The sequence below is a fragment of the Chelonia mydas genome, chromosome 19, assembly GCF_015237465.2.
Source record: "Chelonia mydas isolate rCheMyd1 chromosome 19, rCheMyd1.pri.v2, whole genome shotgun sequence".
NCBI classification, from domain to species: Eukaryota; Metazoa; Chordata; order Testudines; family Cheloniidae; genus Chelonia; species Chelonia mydas.
The window spans coordinates 17,618,242-17,639,660 of NC_051259.2; the positions used below are offsets into that span (position 1 = coordinate 17,618,242).

The following is a 21,419-nucleotide window of genomic DNA, read 5'->3' on the forward strand; positions in this document are numbered from 1 at the left end:
GACCACTGCACTCGGCACAGTGTTCTGCATCTCTGTTGTCCATGAAGTCCTCTCTGAAATGCTTGTGTAGTGGAGGATAGGCATTGGTGGTGGCTTTTAGAGATCTCTCATTCGATGTCATCCAGTGGATATCAATGACAGCTTGTCAGTACCGATCAGCTGTGATCCGCTCTATCTCCACACTCACAGCTCTTGTTGAGTCCGTGGTTCTTAAGAGTTGTAAAGGACATCAAACTTGCTGAAGACTCTCTGGAGGTGACTGACCCCACTGTCTTGTCATGTCATGTCTCCGGTCTGCGACTGCAGCAGTGCCAGATGACCAGGTTGCGACGAAGTAAAAGCTACTCCCTGCATTCCCCCCCCGCGTGGCAGTTTCTTCAACAGATGCAAAAGCAATAGTTGCTCTGCTTCAGGAAGGCTTCAGTGACTTGACCTTGCCTCAGGCAGCCCCAGAGACTCCGATATTGCCCTGGCATTCGGCACCAGCAAGAAAGTAGTTCTAAACCTGAGTAGCCTCATTATTGGTCTCCGTCTTACAGGAGGGCCAAGTGGTTGCTTGATGGTCTTGATTTATCTGTCATCAAGCTGAGCTTTGCAGTCTTCTGCATTGTTGAGACAGTTTTAATTTTCATTTATGGCGGTAAACTATTCAATGATACCAGCACATGCTGCCTCCGACGAAAGAACTCCTCTCGCATTGAACTTGGTCAATTACTGCATGTTGATGTCAGCTGAAATATCAGTAAATGCCCTCTAATATTTTGTGGTTTTATAAACTGTACAGGATATCTGGCAGGTAGTGTTAAGCAGTGTGCTCTGTAACAGTGTATTTTTTCCTTGTTAGTCATACTCTGCATGTTCTTTCGCAGCTACAGGATGGGATTTTGATTGCTTGTAGTCATGATTTTTTTTCATTGACATCTACTACACCTACAGTATTCAAAGTAAGACTACATAGAACCACACTTCTTAGAGAGTTGAGTGCCGTGTGTGGTTATTTTTTTATTTTGGTCAGTTTCCAAACTCTTGTCCTTTCACGCACATGGAACAACCCAGTTCCTTGTTCCTTGCAATTAGCCCTGGGTAATCAGTTTGGGTTTTCTCACAGGGACTGGCTAAGAATTCCCATTCAGTGCTGTTCTGCTAGATGTGGTATGTGCTATTGGGGTAGAGTAATTAGGTGGCACACAGGGACACTTGTTTTCTTTGTTGGAATCTTCACAAGTATTGTTTGCATTTTGCTGGACTTCTCTTCACAGTCAAACTCAACAGATTCCAGAGAACATTTTGCCTGTTTCAATAGACTCAAGATGTTGAATTCTGGGATCCCAGCTTTCTAAGTAACAAGACAAACCAAAGTTAATTCTATGCAGTATGAAATGCTAATAGCAATTGATAACAGAAATCTTCTCTGAGCTCATTTGGACTCCCCTGGACTGGTGCTGCTGCAGCTCCCTGTTTCTTCTCCCAAGAGGCACAGATGTATTAATACAGCTCTGTGTGACTGAAAAAATAAAATAAAGGTGTGTGTGTGTATACATACACTCATTGGTTTTGCTCCCCCACCCTCTGGGGTCTGTCTGGGGTCCTCCAAGCCCCCCTCCTTCTCCCAGCTGGCTTGGCTGGGCTCCGCTCTTATTGGCAGGGGCTCTGTTCTGGTGTGATCAGACTGTTGTTCTTGCTGGTCAAGGTGTAGTGTCTGAAAATTAAGGTGTGGCATGGCTTTTGCTCTAGGCTTGTTGGGTGGGCTGTTCCCCTGTCTCCTTCTCACTTTGTCAGGAGTTGGACTTCTGCATATCTTCTCCCCTTGAAACAGCAGCTGAGGCTCTCCTCTTTGGTTTCAGCAATAGCAGGTCTGTCATCTGTTTGGCTCTGCTACATGCAATCAGGGACAGCCTGGTGTTGGCTACCTTGATTGGCTTCCACTCTCCCCATATGATACCCTGGCAGCTACAATCATCTTCAGCATTTGCACTAACATCTCCCAGGTTCAAAAAAGAGAGCTGGTACCAGGGTATTCTTTGAGTAGTGTCCCTGAGGGTGCTCTATTTCAGGTGTGCATGTGAAGATTTTTGGTAACTGCCCATTCAGCCTCCACGTGTGCTCCAGACATTCTCGTGCCCTGTTGTCTTATGTGGTATCTTCATTACTGGAGGCTTGCAACCATGGTAGCCCATTCTGTACGATCCTCTGCTAGTCTCTTTGTGGATGAATAGTCCTTTTCATCGTCCCAGGATACCACATCATCCATTCAGCTTCTTTTTTTGCCTCATGTTCTTCTGCCATCTGTTTTCCTTTCCAGTTCCCCTAAGCATTCATCACCTGCTGAACCTCTTAAAATGTGCCCTGCAAATTGAAACTTTGTTTTCATAAGCTCTCTGACTAGCGTTTGCTGGTTCCAATAATTTCCAATGCTGTTTTGTTGGCTACATGGTCTATCCATAATATTTTCAGAATGCACAGCTACATAAGGACACATCTTGGAGAACTCCAGTTACTCCACAAGGAGAGTAATCTCTCCTTTTCAGAGGTGAATCCTTGCCTCTGAAGCTTATACATCTGCTTGGTGTGGCAGAGCCTGGATTTCTTGACTCTTGGGGTATGCAGTAGGGCTCACTTTCCCTAGGCTTTCTCTGAGACAGTGATTTGAATAAGGAATAAGAAGACTGAGTTGGAGAATTTTATTTGTGGTGAGTTGGAGGAGTTTTTTGTGGATGTTGAGTCAAGGAAAGCTTCTGCATATACCTCTAGGATGAATGTGTATGTTCCGGGAGTTTTGTTTGGGCTCTTTTGATTAAGTAGAAATAATTAATTTAGTGGTATTCTGAATCATTCCTGTAGCACCGTTAGTTTATATGCCACATTACATACTCCTGTGTGTTCCCTGCCATGAACTTTACAGTCTAAGACAGGGCCCTGCAAAGCATAGGTGCAGGGTTAATTAAATGAAACAAAATTCCCTGAGCATGTGTGCCGAGTAGAGATTTGGGGCCCAGTCCTACTCTCCTATTTGTAGCATGCTTAACTGCCTCTCAAAGAAGCCGTCACTGCCTTTGAACAAGGGGGTGTTTGGTTACCTCCTGTGTAGGGAGGACAGTCACACCTTGGCATTCCACCTTGATGATATTATGGAGCCCAAATGCTTGTCTCCTGCTTCTGTTTTTTAAAACCTTCCTCTGATACGGAGTGCTGAAACTGCTGTCTAAATACTATTGCATGGCTGTGCCTTCATAACAGCCAAAGGCAGAATCCTATTTAAAGGACTCCAGTGAACCACATAGCAGTTCCCGGGCAAACTGCAGGTTGTTTTGATTTATGTTTAAGGTTTGGCATATGGCTCAGTGCAAATTAAAACAGCTACATGATTGTAAAGTTACTATCATGACTGGCACCACTTTGGCCTCTTTGTTCAGTCTCATCCGAGTGCTTGGGGTATGAGTGAATTCCCCTGCTTCTTCTGGACACGATCCCTCCAGGTTAAGTGTGGAACTTTTTGGCATGCTGGCATGGGGCACAGTTTCACTGCTACTGCTCAAGCTATTCCTGTTCTGTGGACATAGATCTTCGTTCTTCAAGGCTGTTAGTCCCACAAGCCTCAAACTTTAATAAATAAAACTGAATTAAAGCCCAGATGGTCCAGAGGTAGGGCCTGGGACTCGGGAGACATGGGTTCAGTTCTCTGCTTTGCTCCCTCCTTCCTGGGTGACCTCACACAAGTCACTTTGTGTCTCCAGGCTTAATTCTCAATCTGTAAAATAATATTTCAGTGCCTCCTGGGTGTGCTGTGGGAATAAATTGTTAAAGATTGTGAGGTGCTCGGATGCTGCTGTAATGGAGGCCATCTCGGTACTTTAGATATCTCAACTGTAAGAAAGACTGCCCCCTGGGATGGGAAGATGGGTGGATTGGCCTCTGCTGGAGTGCAGCTGTGCTAGCAGGGCCCCACTGCAGTTATAAAACCAGCTAATAATTATTTGGGCCTAAGGTTACTGACAGCAGTGCCTCTGCAAAGCACTGGGAAACAGGAACCTGCTGCTTCTTCAAGAGCAGCTGAATGGATTTGTGGAAAGGCGGAGTCTTTGTGACCTTCCTTTCATGTCTGGATCTGGCACGTGGGCACCTGTAACCCCAGGGAGGAGAAATGATAGGGCAGTGCAAAGTGCTGGAAATCATATAAGCAGCAGAACCAAAGATGAAGAAATCTCCCCAGAGTAATTCAAAAACAGAGCTGAAGCCTCTATAACTCTATTTACAGTAACAATGGAATTTGCTTTGTATGATTTGATTACTGAATCCCCTCCATGTCAGACAATCTTCACAGTGGGGTGTTCTCCATCTCCAGGTCAACTGGAGGCAGATCTTTGCTCTGGACCTGGGCTTAGAACCATCCCTCATGAGGGGCTCTCCAGAATTCTCTACCTCCAAGCAGCAGATCCAGGACTCCCTTTGGAGCGGAGCTTTTACAGGATTTTTAAAAGATTGTAAAATCAGTGTGTCTCAGTCAGTTCATTGGCTTGGAGGTTTTTCTCCTCAAAAGGGCTACAACTTTAAAAAAAAAAAAAAAAAATCTGGCTTTCTGAGGAGGGTTTAAAAAAGAGCCCCTCCCTTTCCCCTCCTCCCTAGTCCTACAGGCTCTCCATCGTGATGGAGCAGCTGCAGGGTCAAACCTGAGTGGACAGTGGGGCAGCCAGCCAGCGCTGCTCCTTGCTGCTGCCAGTGGTACACATCATGTGTAATGTGCATATAAAGGTGCCCCAGACTTTCAAGTAAGTTTAACAGTGCTGGCCTGAATGGGGGCCTAACTAAACAAGTGCTTATGTTCTTAAAAAATGAAACAAGCCAACAAAAAATTTGAGTTTTTTAAGAACAGGTTAGACAAACGCTTGTCAGGGATGCAAAAAGAAAAGGAGTACTTGTGGCACCTTAGAGACTAACAAATTTATTTGAGCATAAGCTTTCGTGAGCTACAGCTCACTTAATGGGATGCATCCGATGCAGTGAGCTGTAGCTCACGAAAGCTTAGGCTCAAATAAATTTGTTAGTCTCTAAGGTGCCACAAGTACTCCGTTTATTTTTGCGGATACAGACTAACACGGCTGCTACTCTGAAACTTGTCAGGGATGGTCCAGGTTTACGTGGCCTTGCTTCAGTGCAGGGGGCTTGACTTGATAACTTCTCCAGGTCCCTCCAAGCCCTACGTTTCTATGAGCGGAACCTACAGAGAAATAAAGGTAGCAGAGGCATTTAAAGCCTCAGGTACAGTGCCTCCTATTATTATGCACTCTGTGAAAAGAGCAGTGATTTTTATGGGCAGAGTGATTCCATACCTCTTATGCAGAAGTCTATAGGGCTACTACAGGGACTTCTGCCCACACTTCTCTAACACTGTGGTATTGACATCCTCATCCTTGTTGATGCAGCATTTGTAGAAAGGTGTTTTGTGACAGGGTGCCTAATAACTCTAAAATCCCTTTCAATTCTACATTGGTAAATTGAATCCTTCTCCCACCCTAAGGGATGATTTACTGTTTTTTCTGCATCATACTGTGAAGACTATCTGACGTGGAAGGGACTGAGAAAGGGGAAATTCTGTCTTACCCGTGAATCTTCACTGTAGGACTTTCCGTGTCAGACAGTCTGACCTTTGGAGGATTGAATTATGTCCATTTTCTGACTATTGCTCATTTGTTAAATAGTTTGAAAGAGAAGAGGGTGTTCCTCCAGGAACTCCCAAACTTTCACATCAAGGCTCTGCTGCAAATGGCTTGCGTTGTATAGCACTTTTAAATTTTCTTGTAGTTAGTTTCCAAAGCTGAAAAGTACTGTCCTTCTGGAACGTTCTTCCTGTGGGGCCATCCTAAACCCAGATTCAGAGCAAATATCTGGCCTGCCTCCAGTTGCTATAGTGATGGAGAACACCCCGCTGTGAAGATTGACTGACATGGAGAGTCCTACAATGAAAACTCACTAGTAAGACAGAATTTTCCCTTTCTGTTTAGAATTCTGGAGACCAGAACTGTCTTGTGGGAACTGGCCAGTGGCTGGTATAATCTGGTATCCTGCCTCGGACAATGGCCCATGCCAGAAGCTTCAACTGGAAGACATACTCCTGCCCTCCTTCCTTTGCCTCACAAAATGCAGCTACTTATGTAGTACTATACCATAGAGAAGGGTTTTCTTGCTCACCCCAGCTACCACTCAGCTTTTACCTTGGAGCGTGGTATTGATAGGCTATGTAATTTCTGTCTCAGCTGTGTAATTACAGATGATGTTCTTTATCTGGATGTCTAATCCTTTTTTGAATGGTACTGCTGCATCGCATTGATAGTGTCCAGCAGCAGCAAAATTTATTTCCTTCTATCTGTTTTAGATGTGTCATGTTTTTAATGTTATAGAAGTATCTATTGTACTCTGGGACGGGCAAATGGGAGTCCTTGAGTGACCTTCTCTACACTGTTCATTATTTTATATAGCGCTAATATCTCTCCTCTGATTTTTCTCTTTTTCATATTAAATCATTCTGGTCTTTATTCTTTCCTTGTGTGACATGATTTACATTTACAAAAGGTGTATTGGTTTGTTTCTGTCCTGTTCTCCACATCAAAGGTGTATGTCAGAATACCTGCAATCTTTGGCGCTTTGGTGTAGCAGATTGAGAATTCTGTGGCAGCTTCATTTAAATTAAAATACGGAAGTTTTAATGCATAAAATATGATAATGCATAAAGCAAGCAGTACATTAGCCTCTGTTATTCAATTTGAGATTAAATTCAGTTTTTTATTTTGTCTCCATAGTTTCAGTTTTTGATATGCCACAGAGCTTTGTGTGTGTACTGACAATGCATACCTGCCTTGTAGAAGTTGTCCTGGGGAGCTGGAAGTTACAGCAGTTCTGTAGAGGCATACTGGGGCTTTTGGCATCTAGGGGATTGTGGGATAAGTACATTAGATGTATGTTTCTGCTAAAATGATGTTCAGTGAAATAGTTAAACTTCTTAGGTTTCAGAGTTAATGTCGTATTGAGATACATTTGCACCTCTGACCTATTTTTTCAGGAAGACTGCACTACATCAGTATACATTTGGTTCATGCTCTTGAATTTAACTTGATGATAATATAGGCTGGAAACTTAGTCTTTTTTTAAAAAAAATGAAAGCTTTGATTCTGGAGTGCAGTGCTGGATTCTGCAGCCAAAGCATCACAGGATACTGGTTACAAGTGTTTTTTAATTCTTAACTATTTTGTGTGATACTGAAGTAAGTTTCGCTGGCCACTGATTCCTAGGATCATCCTCAAGAGCTCCTTTGAAAAAACACACATACAACACTGGTCACCCTCTAGTCCTCCTGCATAGTAGCTCTTTTTAATGTTATATTATTTATTTTATTATTAGCTTGGCTAATTTGGTTTTTAGTTCTTTCTAAATTCCAATATAAATCATCTGGCTATGGAGATCTACTGGAATTTAATTTGTCTAACTGTGCCATCACCTCTCTTTTGATACCTCTGTCACTGACAGTGCCTCCTTATCTGTTCGGAGTAACCCCAAGGAAGCTAATTTCCTCTTATCCTGTGATGAACACTGGTTGAAAGCTATAATTTAGCTTCTGTATTGTTTCCTTCTCCTCTTTGATTGCCTCCTTTATATGTTGGTGGTCCAGCTGACACACACTCCCCAGGGCACTCTGCTTCTGAAGTTCTTGAAGAATTCCTCATCTATTTTAGAGCCAAATTCTTCCATCAGTTACTGGCACACCACTTTTGTTGTTTGTTCTTCAAATAGCCTCCTAGCCTTCAGTCCCTTGTACCATGTTGTGCATGTGTTGGCATGTATATGTACACCATTTTTCTCTTTGCTGTTCCTCCTCGCCTCCTTTACCTTTCTCCACTACAGTTCCTTCACCAAATCTGGAGGAGGAGGTGAAGGAGGCATTTCTGGAACAAATAACAGAAATAGCCAAAACACGTGATCTGAGAGTAGTGGGGGACTTTAACTACCCAGGCATCTGTTGAAAAAGTAATACAGCAAAAGAGAAAATGTACAGGAAGTTCTTGGAATGTGTTTGGGACACTTCTTGTTTCAGAAAGTAGAGGAAGTAACCAGAGGGCAGCCATTTTTGACTTGATTATGAGAGGAACTGGTTGTGAATCTGAATGTGGAAGGCAGCTTGGTTGAAAGTGTTCATGAAATGACAGATTTCATGATTCTAAGGAAAAGAAGGAGTCAGAGCAGCATAATAAGGACAATGGACTTCAAAAAGGCAGACTTTAAAAAACTCGGAAATGTGCAGTGTAAGGTCCCATGGGGAAAATATCTAAGGGAAAAAAATAAATTCAGAAAAGCTGCTAGTTTCTCAAAGAAACAATATTAGAGGCACAACAGAAAATCATGTGGTCACAAAGGGAAAATAGGAAGCTAATTTGGGCTGCACCAGGAGCTCTTTAATGACCCGAAGATCAGAAAGGAACCCTACAGAAAGTGGAAACATGGATACACTGCTAAGGTTTGAGTTCAAAAGAATAGCACGAGAATGCAGGGACAAAATCAGAAAGGCTAAGGCACGAAATGAGTTACACCTAGCAAGGGACATAAAAGCCAATCAGAAGGTATTCTGTAAATACCTAAGGATCAACATAAAGATGAAGGGAAGTGTAGGTCCTCTGCTTAGTGTGGAAGGAGAGCCAGTAATGGATGGCACCAATAAGGCTGAGGTGTTTAATGTCTGTTTTGCTTCAGTCTTCACTAAAGAGGTTAATTGTGAACAGCTGCTTAAAAAATTTAATATTAACAATAAGGGGGAAGGAACACAAGCCAGAATAGTGACAGAGCAGGTTAAGGAGTGTTTAGATGAGTTAGCTGTATTTTCAAGTCAGGAAGTCCTGATGAAATTCACCCTAGAGTACTTGAGCTTGCTGAAGCAATCTCAGAACTGTTAGTGATTATCTTCAAGAACTCATGGAGAATGGGTGAAGCCCTAGCGAAGGGCAAACATAGTATCTATCTTTAGAAAGGGGAACAAAGAAGACCTGGGAAATTATAGACCAGTCAGCCTAACTTTGATATCTGTAAAGATACTGGAACAGATTATTAAACAATCCACTTGTAAGCATCTAGAGAATAACACGGTGATAAGGAGTAGTCAAGAACAAATCATGCCAAACTAACTGAATTTCCTTCTTTGACAGGGTTACTGGAGAGGGGGACATTAGATGTGATGTACCATGCGTTTAGTGCGGCTTTTGACAGAGTTCCAAACGAGGGATACATGCTCTAGATCGGGGTGGCCAGCCTGGGGCTCTGGAGCCACATGCGGCTCTCCAGAAGTTAATATGCGGCTCCTTGTTTAGGCACCGACTCTGGGTCTGGAGCTACAGTAGACAACTTTCCAATGTGCCGGGGGTGCTCGCTGCTCAACCCCTGGCTCTGCCAAAGGCCCTGCCCCTGCTCCACCTCTTCCTGCCCCTTCCCCTGAGCCTGTCATGATCTCGCTCCCCCCACCCCACCCCACCCCCCCACCCCCGACTCCTGCATGCCACTAAACAGCTGATTGGGAGGGAGGGGGAAGCGCTGATCGGTGGGGCTGCCGGTGGGTGAGAGGTGCTGGGAGCAGGGGCGATGGGAGCTGAAGGGGGGCTGCTGACGTATTACTGTGGCTCGTTGCCAATATACATTGGTAAATTGTGGCTCCTTCTCAGACTCCGTTTGGCCACCCCTGCTCTAGATGAAATTACTATAAGGTAGATACAAAGCTGGTTGAAAGCTCATAATCAAAAAGTAGTTATCCATGATTTGCTGTCAAAGTGGGAAGATGTATTTAGTGGGGTCCTACAGGGGTCTGTCCTGGGTCTGGTGGTATTCAGTATTTTCATTAGTGACTTGGGTAACAAAGTGGCAAGTGTGCTTTTAAAATGTGTGGATGACACCAAGGTGGGAGAGATTGCTAGCACTTTGGAGGATAAGATTAGAATTCAAAATTGTAGACCAGTTCTCCAATTTACCAAGGTAATCAACCAGATGAAATTCAATAAAGACGACAAAGACAAGAGTCTGTCACTGTGGACTTGTGTAGGGCTTAGCCACTTATTTTAGGAATTTTCAATCGGGGTTTAGGCAGTATGGTACAAGTGAAACTGGCCTTCAGACCTCCTGTGACCTGGCTAAGAAGGGAAGCGTGACTTTTGACCTAAATATCTGGAGTAAATCTCCAGCTGGCTTTGATAATCAATAGTTTTTTTCTTATGACAAAAATACAAATCCTTTGACTTGCTGGAAATGGACTTACTAGCTAGCCCTCCTCAAACTGGGAAGCAAACACAGATCAGCAGCTAGGACTTGCATTGCAGCAGTACCAGGAAAAACATTTCCTGCCGCCATGTCCAGTTCCTCTTACTAATTGCACAGAATTGCCATGTGCAATTCAAACTGCAATTTCCATGCTGGAGATTGTGTTACTCTCATTGCCAGGTTAATTTTACATTTCCATGTGTTTCTTTAATAAATGTCAGGTCTCGCTCTCTCTCTTTGTTAGAGAGCAAGAACAACCCCCCACCGGGGACCTGTACAGTGAGCACAGAGATTCGCATATGCTGCTGTTGCTAATTTGCGCTGCTGCGATAAATTTAAAGTTGCTCACTTGTTGGAGAAAGACCCTTCTGGTTTCAGAAGGTTTGACGTGTATTGTCCACATTAGCAATAAGAGATTTTCTAAGCAGCCTGGGATGAAAGGATACTTATTTTTCTCCACTGCATATTTATTTAATATTGCAGACACTTGTATGATGCAGAGCTGGGAATTTTATCATGTTTATTTCTTTTGTCCTAGACATCTTCAGGTTGCTAAAGCCAAGCTAGTTCCAGCCTAGGGACGGCAGCAAGCGGTATAATGCGGAAGCCAGGCCCTCAGAAAGGTAAGTGGTAATGCTCGGTCTAGGCGAAAGCCCTTCGATTAGTTGGGTATAAACTAATGAATCAATTGTAGATCATTAGAGAGTTGGTATGAAAGTGGAGAGAAAGCTCTGGGGCAAAGCCCGAAGGGAGTGGAGTAGGTCTCCCTTGGACCGTAGTCCAGATGGGTAGAAGTTAAAGAAAAATCTCTGTTGTCATTTAGTCCATCCCTGTGCCAGTGCAATCTGCTCACAAGAGATGCAAAGCTGAACTGCTGTGGAGACCTCTCAGTCCCAGTGATGCTGCGGGGTGCCACCAGGTCAGGACAGAAATCACTGGGGGAATAGCACGGGGGAGCTCACCCTGCAGCTATCTGCACTGTACCTGCTTCATAGGTAAGACTTCAGTTCCCATTGCTGCAGAGTCCCTTCACCATCTTATGCACAATAACAACTGTCACAGACCTTTTAAGGAAGCACTTAGGCTGGCTTGGATGGCAAGACTATTTGAAGGGAGCTTTTGCTATTGTCATAGCACCCCTGCAGCATCTGGGGCATCATGTCAGGCAGCAATATTCCACTGTGAAGCCTGGTCCATGCACCATCTGCTAGTGCTCCCAGCATGATCTGAGCTGGTGCTTTCTGTTAGAAGCCCTTCTAATGAGGCATGAAACTGAAGACCAGCCTACCTTGTGGAGATCAAATATATCACAGGAACTTACCACTAGTTGCCTGAATCTTTCATCCCATTACAAGGCTATTGCAACTGCAGACACAGGGAGCACTGTGCAGTTACAAGCAAGCTGCCTATGTGCTGTTTGCCTAAACAGAAGGATAAACCCAAGCAGTCTGTTTGCATCTTAGCAGTTAAGGGCTTTTGTTCCTTAAAGAAATATTGATTTCCTTTAGTGTTGTTCCATACATGTGCATTTCACTGGAGTGATCTCATCACACTTTCTACAAAGGATGGGGGAGGGGAGAACAGTAAAGAGTGAAGCATCCACTGCAGTTTTGTTCACATCTGCCACATGCACACGTTTATTGCGGTAGATTTCCATGCTTGATTTCTTCCCCCTTCCCTTTATTTTTTTTATGTCTCCTTTGCTTCTCCAGAGGTTTATCCTGCAGGAGCATTATTCTCTTTCTAGCACCACTTGTCCTTTAATGAAGTGAAAGTAAATGAAGGAAAACAGGGAGCACATGCTGGGAGGCAGCTGGAGGGCCTGGAAATAAGAGGCAGGTTGATTAGTCATCAGTGTGGCCTCTCACACCGCTTGTCATCTTTTTGCTGCGTGGAGCAGGAGGCTAGCCACTGTTGCTGTTGTGACCTCTGTGTTGTGAATGCAGTGCCATATGTTCCAGAATCAATCCATGTGCTGGATACAAACAGGTTCCTGTCCTATTTACCTGGTTTTCTATAATTCACTGAACTTTTTTAGCTAAAGTAATTTGCACAGTGGAGCCCCTGTGTTCCTGGAGTTTCCTTCCCCTTTTGTTGGTTTTGTGTGCTGCTAATGAAGGATTTTGCATTAAAAAAATTAACTGCAGAAATGTGACTTATCCTGCAGCAAACTCAATAAAGTAATCCAGAAAGCCCGAAGTAGTGAGCATTTGAGCAGAAGTATGGTATGGGAGGGCACAATCCTGCACTGCTGGGGGTGGGGGCATTAAGTGCCCCCATAGGTATTCTCCATCTCTGTCTTCTGAGCTTTGTCTGATCCATCCTTGCTTTTCTCAGGAGGGTTTAGAACATCTCCCTCCATGTGAAGTATCAGTTGTTAGTCTGCCTGGGAACACAGATTGCCCAAAGCCACATTCTGATTGGCCAACTGGGCTCGTTTTTGATGGTCAGAGTTATGCACCAAGTCCAGTCATTCACATGTGGGGTGTCCTCACTATTATATTGACTGTATGTGACAGCAAAGGGAGGTGCTTTGGAAGGTGTGGGGAAAATAAGGAGCTGAAGGAGAATATGGCTGTTTTAACCTGGCCTCTCCCCTAGGTGGGCCAACTGCCCTTTCAGCAGTAGTTTGTGGCTCTTTCAGGTTCTTGTTGAGAGCTTTTAAATCCATTTCCCTACATCTTTTTCTCGTGTCCTTTCACCAAAAGCTTCTTTTCATGTTGGAAGAGTATATTTCATAGAGCTCCACAAAATTGCTTCTTAAAACAGCATCAAAATAGCTTAAAATAGCTTTAAAAATGCAATGGAAAATAAATGAGCTAGACTGTAATAGCAGTAAGGCATGCTGGGGTGTGCATTAGTCAGCTACCAGTGCATGGTGCAGCCTCGTTTGATAAGCAGCTCACCCAAACCGGGACTAGTAGCCTATTAATTCATGGTCTGTCGGGTTCCATGTGTGGAGTTGCCTGTTTCGTTGCTTATCACACTTTGGGAAGGGTCTTTAGAATCCCTCCATTTTTATGCCACTTCACAGTCTGTGGCCACCATCTTTGTGGGCAAAGAGGACTTGAAGTGACACCCTGTGGAGCCATTTCTTGAGCAGCCAGTGGGATGCTATCGAGCTGAATTTGGCTCTTTATGCAGGAGTTGAACAATACTCAGTGTTTCAGGCCCTGATGACCTGGGCAGTGAGCACCCCATATTGGAGCTAAGACTCCTGATATTTTGTGTGTGATCCCTTCAGGACTTTGGAGGAAACCCATTGATGCCCAAGCCCCTGGACCACCAGGAGAAGGGCTAGGTAGATGATGGGGAAGGGAATAGCTGCACTGACCTTTATTTGGAAATGGGGATCTGATCCAGGCTTCCCCCTCCCATAAAACAGTACAGGGGGAGGCAGCTTCCTTTCACTTTCATTTCCCCCCTCTCAGCATCTGTCCCTGAAGCCCACCAGCCTTTAGCCTCATTTCAAATGTTAAAAACTAGAAGGTGAAAAGGTTTGTTCCTTGCCTCTTGGCTCATCATTAACCATGAATATTAGCACATGAGAGCTGGTAGAGATTGAGACCCAGTAGACACCTGAGGGCGAATTTTCCTTCTCTTGAACTCAGTAGGATGAGGCAGATAAAAACTGAAATGGGGGCTTGGTAGATTCTGCCGTGGATGTTGATGGGGAGCGAGTGAGTCAAACAGTGGGAGCTTTTCTCTTGACTGGGGTCATTTCTTCCCTGGGAGATACAAAGTGCCTGTGAGTCAGAGGAAACCAAGGCAGTGTCCAGTGAGTAGCTGCTTGACCACCTCATGCTGATGAGTAGAACTGAATCAGACGGGCTTCCTCATTCACATGAATGCTTTGTTTCTTGTCTTAGCCATAGACTGGGTAGATGGTAGAAAGCACAAGTATGGCCACCCATCAGAGTCTCCTTCCCAGTACCAAGGTAAGAAGGTGCTTCTCAGCTCCCTTCTGGTTTCTCTCCTTGAGGTCTCTGAATTGCTGAGGACCGAAACTCACCGCACAGGCTGGAAAACTGATGCAAACTGCATTTAAGGGGCCTTGCCCGTAGCAGTAATATGTAGAAATGACTGTTTGCACGAGGATACATGTTCTCTGGCACTATAGGGTTTCCTTACTTCTAGGTGAACTGTTTCTTTCACGTTCATGTGAAATGGTTAATCCGGGCCCAGTCCTGTGGGTGCGATTGTGACTGTATCTGAACACGGAATACTACACTTTCCCATTTTTCCAGCAGCAGGATGTTGGTGTCCACCCCAGTAGACTGGAGCCCCTTGTGAGTCAGCCCAGCTGGCAGTCTCTTAGGAGCTGAGGGCAAGGTCTGGAGTTCTCAGCATGAGAGTTAATCACTCCTTTCCTCCCTTAGAGACCATGGTCTATCCAGTTCATTGGCAGGGCAGGTTGTGGTAGTGTGCAGAGCATCTGCAGATTAAGTTTATAAAACTGACAGTTCTTGCTGTCTTTCAGAAGAGACGTCTGGGTGAGTTCTGACTGCTTGGAGCAGTGTAATTTATGACAAGGCCCCACTTTTTACCTAGCTTTATAATCTGGGTTTGTTAGTAAGGTTTAATTTACAGATTCCCCACTAAACGCATCTACTGAGCCATAAGAAATTAACAAAGCATTCCCAGAGTGAATAGTTCCTAACATAGAACACTGCATGCCTTTGTGTAGGGCGTTCTTATGTTTCTTAGAGCCATTAAGACAGCTCCCTGCTGTGCATGGGGACTCTGTGTTATAGGGAAGTGTTGGGTCTCTGGGTGTCATTGGGCCCTGAGATATATCCTAGGGGGCAACTCTGGGGATTCTCATCTGTGTCTCAGGACTATGCCCGAAGTCATGAGCATTATCCACCATCAGAGGGCGCCATCATGGCTTGGAGAATCCTGCCTAGGCCCCTCCTGGTAGTCTGTAGGGGCTCCTTCATGATCTCCGTTTTGCTGGGTGCTGCATTGTTCCAGGGTGTGGGGAGGGTGTATTTTTTTTCAGGGACAAGATTGATTTGAAATGGTGCCTCTCTCTGAAATTTGATAACATGCTGGGTTTTATCCTTTATCATTCTCCATCCCATGCTGAAAGTCTCCAAGCTCCCAGCCAGGGTGAGGAATTGCTAAAGAGATGCACTGTGCTCAGGATCAGTTAATTGTCTATAAACTGAACAAGTACTTGCGTAACAATAGGAATCCCCTCACTGTAGCAAATGCTCAGCTGCATATCACAAAGCTCCACACAAGGCCTCCACATTTGGCTGTGACAGTACAGATACAGCTGCTTTCTGGGTGACAGGGTGTGACAAAACGGGAATTTTTCGTAATATTTTGTATGACTACTGTGTGTGCCACAGTTTCTCCTGTGTGCTGCATGGTTAAGTAGGTGGGTGGGAAAAGGCTGTTTGCTCATTGCAGAGACCTAGAGATCCAGGTGTGACTGTTGCCTAGCTGTCTGGGCACTGGGCCCAGACAATGGCCCAGTCAATTAATTATTGGGGGAGCCAATCAATGGCCCAGTCAATTAACCTAGCAATTAATGATTGGGGGAGCCCACCCTCTGCAGAAAGCCAGCCAGTTTTGACCAGCTGGAGAACAAAGAGCAGGGTGACCATTTTTGTCTGGGAAACCAGAACAAAGGACAGAGGAGGGCCCTTGAGGGGGCGCGGTCATTACATGTGGGCTGCTGGAAGCAGGTCTCACTCTTCTGGACTGAGACTAAAAGGGCACGAAGAGAGCTCTGGGCTCCAAACTGACCCAGACGGACCAGGCTGTAACTTTCTGTTCTTCGTGATAACCTAGGACTCTCTATGCTGTGTTCCAAACATCTAGTAAGCCTTCTGCTTTTACAGTGCTGGCTCAGAGTCAAGAGTTGGGGTGTACATTGCTCCTTTTGGGTGGATAAGTCTTCTCACGTGCCCAATTCAGGTGGACTCGCTGAGAGAAGCTTATGGTGTGTAGCAGGGGTGCTGAAGGCTCCGAGGCTTGGTCCCAGGAGACGGTAAAGCCAAGGGACGTATCCCAGTGAGAGTATGACCCCAAGGGGGTTAACACACTGAAGGTGTTCCTCCCAGGGACTGTTCCACAGCTGTGTGAGAGCACCAGATTCATGGATCTGTGACACAGGGGGTCCTAAACACAATGTGAAAATGGTTCCTGGCGGAGTTAAAACTGGACCAGGGCACCTCCTAGGACAAGGGAGTGGCAGCACATACTGTTCTAAACCCATTAATCCTGAGTGAATTCTTATTCTGTATGTGGCAGGGCAAGAAAGTGGAGTGCACTAGGAGTTCCACTGGTACTTGTGGTGAATGTGAAACCTAGATGAACAGCTCTGTGTTAGCGAGAACCCATGGAGAGTACAGTCAAGTAGGATCTGCAGGAATTCTGCTGTCATCAAAGAATGAGAGCCTGGCTGCTTGGGAGGCTGACTTCTTGCATTTTCGAAAGCCACTAATGTGATTGGAATTGCGAGCAGAGAAGACACTGGCGTTGTCGTTTTTCTGTACTGAATCTGGACAGACTGTCCTGCTTTCGTATGCTGTCCTGATACTATTTAGCAGGCTCACGTATGGACTGCAGGCTTTAATGGGATGCCTTGATCTGGGTAGGGCAAACTCTCCTTGCACAGATGCGACATGAAATGCACATGCATCATGTTCAACAGGATTGATGACTCCTTGAGGATTGAAATGCTAATGGAGCCCAAACCAGATTTCATTTAAACACACAAACAAAACTCCAGCTTCATTCAAATTCCAGGCAAAAGAATTGCATTAAGTACAACATATGGTTGTGAATTTAAACCGATGCAAATCAGGAAGTTAAGACTTATGTTGGTCACAAGTCCCGTAGCTTGACCTCTTGTGCACGTGGAGTGTTTTTCTTTAGTAAGTGGTTTTTAAAGTGGGCTAGGGCCCAATTCTTCCACTTTTACTCACGCTGATTAGTACCTTAATTGAGGATACTCATGGAGCAAAGCACTGCCTAGAGCAAGGAAGTGTGACAGCATTGGGCTTTTAATCAATATGTTCATGCTAGCCAAGTTACCCGGGGTGGTGTAGCTTTGAACTTCTTGGCTCTTGTTTGTTTAAGGCCCAGCTGTAACTCTGTATTATGGCATGTTCCTCACTGAATTTCCTGGTTTTGTTATGTTATAAGCATATTGGTTTATTTGACCCTGCTGAACAAATCAATATATGATTATTCAGGTTCATGTAAGAGTGGTGCTCCCTGCATATTGGCCAAAATTTGTGATTTGCAGGAGGAATGAAAGGAGCAGCAGAAGCTGGGGGGGGACACGGGACGGAGGGGTGTCTGACAAGTGAATTTAGTGCTAGTGAAAGATGCTAGAGACAGTGCTAGAGACCAAACTCTTTTCCCATAGAGCAGGCATCAGCAAGGCAAGCTTTCCTCCCTCTGCTCTGTCCACATTCTTCACCGCCGTCCGCTTTTAGGGGTGTGAGAGAGAGAGTTCGGTCTTCATGGTCCGTTCAGTCCTCGGCGCCTCTGCTGAGTCAGCCAGCAAGGGGGTCAGTTAGCGCCAGTTGAGATGCTAGTTTATGTGAAGTGAAGAGCTCACTAAGAACTGGACTCCAGCCACCAACTCATTTTGTATAAGCCACAGAACAGCCATTCAGCATACAGGGTTCAGTTGCTACCGACTTGGGCCCTAGAGGCAGAATGATCCATATCCCATCCGAAAAGTAACAGAACCCTGAAAACAGAATATTTGGGCTGTGTTATATGGGAGGTCAAACTAGATGATTACAGTGGTCCCTTCTGGTATTATAATCTATGAAAGTACCATTCCTAAGGTGGCATCAAAAGGTGGTTTGGCATCTGGCTCCTGTGCTTTCTTGAGAGTGTGCACCAGGGGTGCTAGGCTCCAGTGCAGACAGAGTTGGAATTGAATGTGCAAGTTAATAATCATGTTTGGATCAATCTGGGGAGGGACCAGAGAAGCCAAGGTTAAGATGACCAAGCCTAATGTATCTATATTAAATTGTTTGCTCTGTTTCCCAGTGCAGAGCTCCGAATATGTTCTCTACTCCCTGGCCAAAAAAACTTCTGGATATATCCTGCCCTGTTCTGCATCACTGACTGCTTTCCCTTCCTTGGCAAAACTCTTGTGTCAGTCCACTTGGAATCTGTAAAATGGGGTAATTTTCCTGCCTTTGTAAAGCGCTTTGAGATCTCTGGATGAAAAGCATTATACAAAGGGCTAAGAATTTTTATCACTTCTGCTACTAATACATTGCATTTGTGTAGAATGCACAAGGGTAAGTCACCCAAAGTTATCTGTGCCATTCGTTGTCTACAAGGGAGTGATTTTTAAAAGAAATGTCCTGTAATAAAATGTGTGCATATGTATATAAAGGAATTACCAATACAAGATTGTGGAGCCCTAAATTTGCCACATTTGTTCTGATTTTTTTTTAAAAAGTCAGTTTTCATTAAACAGAGAAGTCCTCTATCCCCCCTTTTTTGCCTCAATTCTTTAAAAATAAATTGTTACCAAAAAAAACCCGTGAGAACTGAGAGAGTCTCTGTTTCACTGCTGTGTGTCTACTGACATTATAGTGCAAAGGCAGCAAACAGCACTAGAGTTTAAGCTTACATAAGTTTCCATCCTAACACTCTGTTTTCAGTGGCACGCAGCTTTCTTAAAAATTCACTGTTCAGTCTGGAATCTTCTAGGTTTGGTCTCTGCCAAAAGGTGGATTGATTTAGAAAGTTCGAGCAGAAGGGCTTTGCCTGGTGTTGCATAAGAGGAGAGAGGAGGAAAATAAACCCACTTCTCCCATAGTGTAAAAAAGAAAAGCTTTTTTGGGTAAAAATCTGAAAAGCACCTCAGCCTCTTTTCAAAAGTGATTTAGGCATGTAGTGTCTATGCAGGTTGGTTAAACCTGGCTTATACTCGTTTAGCTTGTAAGGCATGTAAGAATGTCCATTCACAAAGTTGCACTGGTTTCACTAAACCAGTTTAAAATCACAGCTTTAGTTAAACTTAGACAACTTTTGTGTGTAAACCAGTCCTCAGTTTGCTTTGCAGTTAAGCCTTTCATCTTCTGGATTGCAGCTATGGGATGCCGTGCTCTTTGAAGAGACAATGAATGCTGGCTAACTGCTTAAAATACATAGCTTAGAGAAAGGAGCACTTACATTAACAATCTGTCAGCAGAAATATACTGGGCCATTATAGCAATGAAACAAGTTTAAATACAGTGTAAAAGAATGAAAAAATGTGTGCGCTACTAGTGTGCATGTAAGATTACAGACGAATGGTGTTTCTAATGTAGTATTTGAGAGATGGTGTCCTTACAGGTTCTGTCATTGTTCTTCCTGCATATACACATGGGGCAGAGTGAAGGTTGTGTGTATAACCTTAACTTTTGTATTTCCAGACCTTCGAGTGCTTAACCGCACCACCGTCTATTTTCTCCTTAATAAAGCTTTTATATCAAATAATAAGCAGATTAAAAACCTGATCTGTACAGTGGGAACTGTAACCGACTCTGTAATCATTCTGCTGCCACTGGTGCTCTTGTGATGATTTGAAAATAGAGGTCTCTTGGGTGCTGTTTGTGTGAATAGAAGCGAATGTCATGCAGGCTCTTGTAAAAGATCCTTTCTTATCTGCTTAGTCTAAGTGGCAGGAGTCTTGATCTGCTTCGGCCGCTTCAGTAAATTCCTCATTTAATAAGAAGTCTCCCTGGGTAGCTTAACGCTTTCCCTGGCCGTGCATGTACATTTGAAAAGCAGCACAGACAGTGGTAAAATGTGCTCAGCCCTTCCCCTAGTGGCGGTTTCCAGCTGAAGGAGCCTTTGCATTGAATAGGATCGCCTCTGTAAATCCCTGCCTGGAGGGTATGTCTGGGCTGCGATTAGACACTCACTTAGCCTGGGTCTACGCTGCAACTTTCAGCACTAAAATTGCAGTCGTTCAGGTATGTGAAAAAACACCCCCCCACCCCCGAGCGGCAAAAGTTTTAGTGCTGAAAAGCACCAGTATAGACAGTGCTGTATCGCTGGGAGCCGCACTCCCGACGATAAAGCGTGTTTACATTGCCCACGTCGCCGCGCTGTAACGTGGGCAATGTAAACACACCCTTAGATGCTCACGGCTGGCCCTTGCCAGCTGACTTGGGCTCGTGGGGCTCTGGCTGAGGGGCTGTTTAACTACCGCATAGACATTCGGGCTGCAGTCCTACCTTGCAGGGTCCGAGACCCTGGGCTCCAGCTCATGCCCGAACATCAGCAGTGCAGTTAAACAGCCCCTTAGCCCAAGCTCCGTGAGCCTGAGTCGGCTGGCATGGGCCAGCCGCAGGATTTTAATTGCAGTGTAGACAGACCCTAAGCTGTGAACCTACTGTCCAGGACCGGTGATTTATTGCTGACCAGTCCACTCATCAGCTACTACAAACTGTATGATTCCTGCCCAGATCCGTTTGGTTTCTTAAGAGGAAAAAGAGCCCCAGCTAAGGCAGCAGCCATAAAGGCAATAGAGTATAAAGCTTTGCTGTTGACTTTGGGGTGATTGAGCTCTCATCCTTCAGTGACTTGTTCTTAACTCCGAGACTGAGCAGTGTGTTAAATGTATGGCCTGAAGGAGCAATTTGCTGGGAGAGGCTGCTTTCTCCTCTGGCAGCTTACATCATCATGCAGCCTGTGGGTTTGTGAGATCGGTGAGAAAAGCAGCTTGTACCCAATGCAGTGCTACCACCTCCCCCTCTCCAGCCTGGAAATCCAGGATTTTGGCGGTGCAGAGGACAGGCCAATACAAGCCAGTTCTTCTCGTCTCTTGGATAGAGATCTGGCAATAATAGTGTAAGGAGCCCTGGGTGGCTGCTTTCCTGAGCTTTTTGCTGTTTTCTAGGGTCCCATTTTAACCCCCTTTTCCCCCTCTTTGCAGGTCACTTCACCTGGGATAAATACCTGAAAGAAACATGTGCCATCCCAGCTCCTGCCCATTGCTTCAAGCAGGTAATTTGTTGGGTGGCTTCTTGGGTGCAGGGGGCGAGGGTCTTTTTATGATCCTCGAGCTCTGATTCAGGACAAGCCTTAGAATAGGCTCTGGCCCTTTAATCCAAGACGGAGGTGCAGCAGGGAAAGCAGACCCTTGGCAGGACTGT

General features: G+C 44.9%; 1 protein-coding gene across 18 annotated transcripts in view; it reads left to right on the forward strand.

The window, feature by feature from the left end:
- The window catches only part of SCMH1 (Scm polycomb group protein homolog 1), a 115,050-nt gene that overhangs the window by 11,028 nt on the left and 82,603 nt on the right, over positions 1-21,419 (forward strand). For 9 of the 18 annotated variants that reach the window (XM_043532412.1, XM_037881521.2, XM_037881525.2 and 6 more), the window contains exons 2-3: positions 10,823-10,907; positions 21,200-21,270. In XM_043532412.1, coding sequence (XP_043388347.1) covers positions 10,883-10,907; positions 21,200-21,270 — 96 coding nt within the window. In that variant the 5' untranslated portion in view covers positions 10,823-10,882. Of the gene's footprint in view, positions 1-10,822; positions 10,908-11,107; positions 11,280-14,153; positions 14,223-21,199; positions 21,271-21,419 lie in introns of all 18 variants that reach the window. The other 9 variants (XM_043532410.1, XM_043532416.1, XM_043532420.1 and 6 more) reach the window with 2 other exon arrangements.